Below are 7,665 nucleotides of genomic sequence, written 5' to 3'. Positions count from 1 at the left end.
AAAAATAATCCCAAACACCCCTAACAAATATTATCGGTATGGTTACAAAAATTGTTTTGCGTAATTAAAGATTTTGGCAAATGATTGCGTAATAATTTTGTGTTAGAAATGTAGTTGTGCAAATTAAAATAACTTTTGAAAAAACTGTTTTCATAAAATAAATAATTATTTTGTGATGAATATGTATGAATAGTTATTTGATGATTACACGCCCCATTATTGGAATTTTAGTGATCAACCCCTACTTTCATGTTAAAAATGTCATTATAAAATAAATATTACGATGAAAAGGAAAATGTTTTGCTAGCATAATATTTTAGTGAAAATAGATTGTATAATTTAGAGCGATACCTGGGAAAAGTTGACAATAATTACAGTTATTTAAATATAAATATTAGTCAGCTACCACTAAATTCTGGGATTTTATTGATTCACATCCACAAAACCTGTTTCTTTTCTTTATCAAGTCAAAACTACCAAATGGTTGAGTCAACTACGCCTCTTCCCACTTTTGGACACTTTTAAGTTAACTTCACTTTTATTTTTAATTTAAAAGTTTTCTAAATTACACTTTAATCTTTTAACTTGTGTTTAGGACTTAGAAGATGAATATTAATATCTAATTCGGGACTGAATTGGGATTTATCCGGTTGAGGTTGGCATTGGCAAGAAGTAAAAATAAACTCACAAAGTGTTGGGGTCGACAAAATCAAGTTAAAATTTTATATAACAAAGATCATTATACTTCTGCTCTACAACTATATTTCAGCTTTATCAACAAAAATCATTGAAATTTTATAATGCCGACCACTTTACAACAATTTTTTTTGTCAAAGTTCAATAATTTTACTAAAATCTAGTCCCGTGTATTCATCGATAAATTTTAACAATTTATCATATACTCTAATAAATAAAAACAATTTTTACCACTTGTCAAATTCTCATGCATTTTGTCACATGTAATTTTGTGGATAGTTCTTAGAAATTAATTTTCACTTGTCATTTTGTGGTAATTTACAATTTTGTTAATTAACTATTCTAATTTTTAGGTTATAGAAAGTAATTAATGTATCATTAATTTGTTTCCTTATATTTTCAAATTTTAATATGTTTCATTCAATATATATAATTTAAAATTGACATTTTTCTTTCAAAGTTTATTGTCATTTTAGACCAAGATAGTTTACATAGGAAAAATAATCAAACTTCGTTGTATTTCATTGATAAAACTAAAAAAAAGTGGTTAAACCACAAATATGGCCAAAATATAATTATTTCTCCGTAGTTTGTTTTATTAGTATAAATTGAATTATTTATTTGTTCATCATTTTGTTTGCATTTATTTTAAAATTTTATTTTAAAAATACTTGATGTTTACATCTTGATATTTAATATTTTATTTAAAGAAATGTTTATATCTTTATATATATTTTTTTAAATAAACTCGTATAATACACGGGTCTCATACTTAGTTACTAATAATTTAACATGTCAAAGTGATCGTCATATAAAATCGTCAAAACCTTGGTAACTTTTGTTGATGAAACTGAAAATATATAGTATTTATGTATTATGTCCTAAAATAAATAACAATCTCCACAAATAACTAAAAAATAAAAAAATAAAAAAATAAAAATAAAAAAAAATAATAAATAAAAAAAACAATTAACTAACTAAAGCTTACTCTAAGGGTGAACATTTAGAGTTTTGGACCTCTGGACTGGACCGTATTGAGAACCTGACTTGGACCGAAACTGGATCAGGCTCAACAGGTCTCTACATTCCAAATACTCACCCCTACAGTTGTAATAGATAAAGTAACTTTTGGTAGATTTCAATGGGTTGTACCATAGGCATCTAAAGTTGTACCTGTCCAACGGATACAAGTAATTCTAGCATATAAGAATTATAGCAGCACCAAATAAATAGCCTAATTGTGTCATTTTATGACATTAAACATAAACAAAGGAGAATGAATAGAATACTAAAAAAATCCAAATCTGTAGTAAAGAATTTCGATCTGATAACAAATATTGATGATTAACAACAACCCATTATGGACATGAATAAACGTATGAAAAGGCAACAAAGAAAAAAGAATCAACCGGTGGTTTTCTTATCGGAGGAGGATGAGGTTTTGAGGTTGAGATTAAACCATTTCTTCTTGTTATTATTATTATTATTATTATTATTATTATTATTATTATTATTATTATTATTATTATTATTATTATTATTATTATTATTATAAGCCTTTCCATCTTCTTCACCAATTGGACTGCTGCTGGTTTCAGCTTCACCACCACTAACTTTACTATTACTTCCTCCTGTTCCATTGCTACTAAATTGACTGCTACCACCTCCTAAAACCACCGATCTGCCTACTGTAAATGATGACTGGATACTGTCTCTTTGTTTTAAAAGCTCATCCACCTGTAAGTAAACATATTAATTAATTACTTACATGCACTATTTTTTTCATGAACATGGGGACCAAAAACCTTACAAGAGAGAAGTCTTTTGCGACCAAAATTGAAAAAATCAGATATAGTCAGGGACCAAAATTGTAATTTATTCTAATTCTCAAAAAAAAGAATATACATTTTGCTTTTCCTGGGTGTATCGGTTGGTCACTTCTTGATATCGTTGCAAAGCCTGAAAAAACCAAACACTTATTATTTACAAAGATATTAGATTATTGTATTTATATATTAATATTAATATTAGTATAGGTAGGTACCTGTCTGTACTCGGTCTCAAAGTGGCGTAACTCGGTTCTTTTTCTTAAAATTTGCTGCTCAATGTCCTTGAGTTTAACAGTTGTGTCTTGGTATGTTGTCGCACAAATGGCCTCTATTGTATACGATGCGGTTTTGAAAAAATTATCTCCTGAAACCAAAATAAGAAAGGATTTATTCCATTTCAACAATTTACCAAATATATATTTTTTCTTTATTATTAAAAAAAAAAAAGAGAGAGAGAGAGAGAGAGAGAGAGAGAGAGAGAGAGGCTGCTGACCATAAACGGCAAATATGTGAGTTCCGGATTTTAGTTCTGAGACCTCGCATGGTTGAAGACCTTCCAATCTTTTAAAGAAAGCGGCTTCAGGATCCTTGGCCATTGCTAACTGCAGCTCAAATAAATAATTAATTTTTTTAAATAAAAAAAAAAAGTGAGGAAAGAGTTGGTGACATACGGCATTAACAGTGGAATCCATTCTGTAAACTTGAAAATGAAGGAAATACATTCCTGCTGATGTCACCTTCCCAGTCTTGTCACTGTCTTCCTGCATCATCATCGTGACTCATGAGATGAAAATCATAGCTTTGAACCAACAATTCCATAAATTATTACTTCATTAACTATTTTGTTTAAACTTTAAACTCTTCTCTTCAATTCACCTTTTCTAAAACTGCTTTTTTAGAATCCTCTTTTAACCTTTTATTCTTCCCCACTATAAACAACAAAAGACTAGCAGAGATACATTTTATAATTTACAAATTCATTTATAACATTGCTTTAATTCAGAATATATTTTTTTATAATCATATTTAATATAAAAAAGCCAAGTGGACAAAAAATTTAAAAAAAAAGTTAGCAGGTCAACCCAACTTGACTAATTTGCCAACTTTAGTTTATCAGCATACTTGACTTGTGCAGTTGTGCATAATGCCATGTCACATACATTTTACTGAAAAGAATTAGCAGCCTACTTATAACGCACAGTAAATTTTTGTATTTCACAGTATTACTATCAGTAAATTACACGCATGGTCCCTATGGTTTGGGGTAATTTGCACGTTTGGTCCCTAACTTATTTTTTTAACTCAAAAGGTCCCTACTGTTTGTTTTTGTTGCGCGCTTGGTCCCTGTCTTACCTAAAAAGACTATTTTGCACTTGATTTTTTAATTTATTTAAATAAAGTGGGTAAGGTAAGGTAAGATAAGGTGAGATGGAAGTGGGGTTGGGTGTGTTTATTTAAATAAATTAAAAAATCAAGGGCAAAATAGTCTTTTTAGGTAAGACAGGGACCAAACGCGCAACAAAAACAAACTGCAGGGACCTTCCAAGTTAAAAAAATAAGTTAGGGACCAAACATGCAAATTACCCCAAACCATAGGGACCATTCATGTAATTTACTCTATTAATAATTAATTAACACAAGCCATTGAGAAGCTGTAATTGGAATAATAAAAACTAATGTTATTATTTAGTTATCTAGTAATGATTTGAAAGGGTAACAATGGTTAAAAAGGTGGAACTGATTATGAAGAAAGGGTTTTTATGATAATTAGGTCCAATGGCATGTAGGGGTAAATATAGGAGAAATCACTTGCAAAGTCAATGTGATTGAAATTGTGATCAAAGACAATGAAGTAGTGATTAATTAACCACTAAACAACTTCCTACCTTCTTAGTAATTGAAGATCAAAATACCAAATTCACTAATCTGTTTTTGAACCCTAACTTCATGTTTGTAGTATGAATTTTGGCATGAAATCAATTGTTCATGTTTGGAGAATGAATTCGGGTTTTGTCATAATGGAAAAAAGAAAAGCTATTAGGGTAATTATTTGGATACAATGTTGATTGTTAATTATCAAGAAATGTTAAATTTAAAAAACATGAAACAATCCAAGATAATATAAAGTGATGTACCTGCAATGCCAGACTATAGCCTCCACCATTATCTTGCTCAAAATAAAGCAGCTGCAATATTAGATTTTACATAAAGATTAAAATTCTAGTATTTTACTAAAACAATATGATAACATTTGCATAAAAAAAATAATTCAAAAGTTCCAAGTACCTTAAATTTGCTTTGTGCAGCTGAAGAAACTCTAACAACTATCCCTGATTGAGCTTGTTCCTCACTTATTGTAACACCAAAAAAATGAGCACATTGTTTTTCTACCTGAATTTTGACTTAAATAAGCTACTAAAGTTGCTAAAAAGTAAAAAATTGTAACACCAAAAACATACACACCTTTCCACTAACTGATGTTCCTATTGGAAGAGGTCTAACTGTAACTGTCCCATTTAAAGCTTCTTCAAGAACATTGGCTGAAATCGTTGTCTTAATAGGGACTCCAAGCTTACTTGAAAAAGGAAAAAAAAAAAAAAAAAAAAAGAAGAAATGAAAAATGAATTTGATCAAAATCCATAGGGTTTTGATAAAACTTACCTGAATAAAGCTGCAAACATTGTATTCACAGTTCCAAGGTTTGATAGATCGATTTCCATGTCCATTCCTTCAGCATCAATAGCCTATACAATTCACACAATAAGCTTTGTATTTGTATTAATCCTTTTGTAAGTAAACGAACAGTTTTTGCTGAATAAATTGTGAAGAAATGGAATCAAGACCTCAAATCCTGCATTATCATATTGCCTTCTTTTTTCTGGATCGGATAGAATGCTGTAAGAATAGGCAACCTCCTTGAATAGCTCTGAGGCTTCAGGATTACTAGCGTTTTTGTCAGGATGATATCTATATACAAGGGAATCGATATTAACAAAATTTTCATGCATAATCTAATGTTATCAATAGCCAGATACAAATTCAAACTGAATTCCACATAATTATCAATAGATTGTACAATCTGAATTACAAATTTTAAGAACTTCAGAAATAGTTGATAGCATAACTTAGAACTAAGAGGAAGGTAAGAAAATGAAAGAGGATGGATGAACTTACTTGAGAGCAAGTTTTCTGTAAGCAGATTTAATCTCCTGATCAGAAGCATCTCTTGAAACACTCAAAACCTCATATGGGTCTCTACGATTTGTAATTAAAGGGATTGAGGAAGAGGTCGCCCCTTCCGTCTTCGAACCTCCCATCCCCTTTCTTCTTTTCAATCAAACTTATCTCAATCCCTGAAAGTGAAAATCGACCCAAAGAGCAGTCAATATCTTCCCGAAAGATCCGCGACTAAATTTTTCAGAAACCTTGGAGTTATCAGCAAAGATTAACATCCAAGATCGATTGCACACAAGCTACAGACCGATCCCGCTTTCTCTTATGATAATTAAACCTACTATGGCGAAATTCGACAGAGAAGAAATGGAAAAAAGGCCAAGATCCGAAACCAAATTCAGATATATGAAAAAACCGATTAGGGTATTTGAAAATTGTAAAGAATTTTTCACTGTAGTGGTGGGTAACTGGATATTAGTTGCTGTTTTTCACCTTTGCTTCTCGGTGAAGAATGAAGATCGTAAATTCAGGAGCCCAACACAAGGAATCGAGCTCGTCAGTCGTAAGGTGGGCTAACAAAATGGAACTTTCTTCTTTTCCCGTTATTTTTAGGAAACGTATAAACTTTAACGATATAAGGGGATATAGGGGTGCAGGATCACGTAAAAAGCTTAACATCGAAGAAAAGTTTAACCAACAATTAATCATTGACTAAAAATATTATATATTGGGTTATTTTATGTGGTTTTAACATTTATTATTTGGACTTCACAAAATGACCATACGATCTCTAAAAATAACTCTGTAAATCGCGTAAGACAAAAGGTCATACAAATCTTAATTCAAAAGTTCATTAGGCATTACATCAGTGTTTTTTCCAATTCAAAAGTTCATTAGGCATTACATCAGTGTTTTTTCCATTTCACTGCAGAAAACGAGCTAAGATCAACCTATTTTTTGTGCATGTGGATGACAACCATGTTTTTGTTGAAAGTAATAATCAACAATTATTCGTTTTTTTGTACATTTAACCATAGACGGAGCTACATGGAGCCTTGGGGCAGTACGTGTTACCCCTCAAATTTCGTCCAATATGATAAAAAATTTCATAAATTTTGTTTTTATATTACGGTTCTACCCTTCAAAAAAATTTGGGATATCGCTAAAAAAATTGGATTGTTCGTGACTTATAAACTCAAACACAAAGTAGCCCAAACTTTTTAAAGAAGTGAAATATTTTTAGGTGGTCCAAAAATTTAAGCTCGGTAACAAAGAAGGTAGAACAAAAAGCTCATTTTGATGTTGCTCAAAATCAAAAAGGGAAACGCAGGAAACACACGACACTCTTTGTCCTTGCTCCCTTGCCCATTGTCTTTGTTGCCTTCTTCTTCTTGCCAACCTTTTACTTTTGGTGACCCAATCTGTCGGTAACCTCCTATCCAACGACATCTTCAACGAGGAAGCCCCCTACCCATTCAGTAAGTTGTTATGGTTAAAAGTTATTATGTAATTGTAACGCTCTGTTCTGAATCGTTTCCTATGTGGGGGTGGTGACCCGAAGACTGAGCATCATCAAGCTTATGGCCTTTGAGGAAAAGAGATTTAGACCCATTTGGGTGTGGGTAATGTAATTTGGATGATCCGGGAGTTCAGTCTGTGTTTTGGCGCCAAGGGATATTTCGATAAAATGTTAGTTCGGGCTTTTATGAATTTTGGATTTTTGTTCGAAAAGTTTTAAGGCAAAGATGAGTTGATATAAGTGTAGAGCTTCTCGTTACCTTTCCAAAGATATAAAGAACGTCAAAATCGAAGTTAGAACGAAGAAGTTATGCATATTTGAAGTTTGGTCGGTTTTGGGTTATGTTGAGTACGTTGGGCGTACAAAGGGGAGTACGTTGAGCGTACTGTGGCACCCTGAGTACGATGGGCGTACCAAAAGTATGTTAGGCGTACACAATCAGTGCCC

At 31.5% G+C, this 7,665-nt stretch overlaps 1 protein-coding gene across 3 annotated transcripts; it reads right to left on the bottom strand.

Annotated features, from left to right (window-relative positions):
- Positions 1-1,959: 1,959 nt before the first annotated feature.
- On the bottom strand, positions 1,960-6,342 carry LOC111894431 (chaperone protein dnaJ 15). Of its 3 annotated transcripts, none has more exons than XM_023890512.3 (12): positions 6,192-6,342; positions 5,700-5,878; positions 5,369-5,492; positions 5,187-5,269; positions 4,989-5,100; positions 4,812-4,916; positions 4,661-4,711; positions 3,197-3,286; positions 3,019-3,127; positions 2,741-2,889; positions 2,602-2,655; positions 1,960-2,433 (listed from the first exon to the last, which is right to left on the bottom strand). In XM_023890512.3, exons 2-12 carry the CDS (start codon positions 5,840-5,842, stop codon positions 2,101-2,103), a joined length of 1,353 nt encoding a protein of 450 aa, XP_023746280.2. In that variant the 5' UTR covers positions 5,843-5,878; positions 6,192-6,342; the 3' UTR covers positions 1,960-2,100. The 3 variants fall into 3 exon arrangements, with proteins under 3 accessions (XP_023746280.2, XP_052626137.1, XP_023746279.2); XM_052770177.1 differs by lacking the exon at positions 6,192-6,342 and having other exon boundaries at positions 1,960-2,213; positions 2,250-2,433; positions 5,700-6,185; XM_023890511.3 differs by lacking the exon at positions 6,192-6,342 and having other exon boundaries at positions 5,700-6,185.
- Positions 6,343-7,665: the final 1,323 nt, after the last annotated feature.

The sequence above is a fragment of the Lactuca sativa genome, chromosome 4, assembly GCF_002870075.4.
Source record: "Lactuca sativa cultivar Salinas chromosome 4, Lsat_Salinas_v11, whole genome shotgun sequence".
In the NCBI taxonomy this organism is placed as follows: Eukaryota; Viridiplantae; Streptophyta; class Magnoliopsida; order Asterales; family Asteraceae; genus Lactuca; species Lactuca sativa.
Note: the sequence above shows the minus strand (reverse complement) of the source record. Positions and strands in the feature narration are given on the sequence as shown.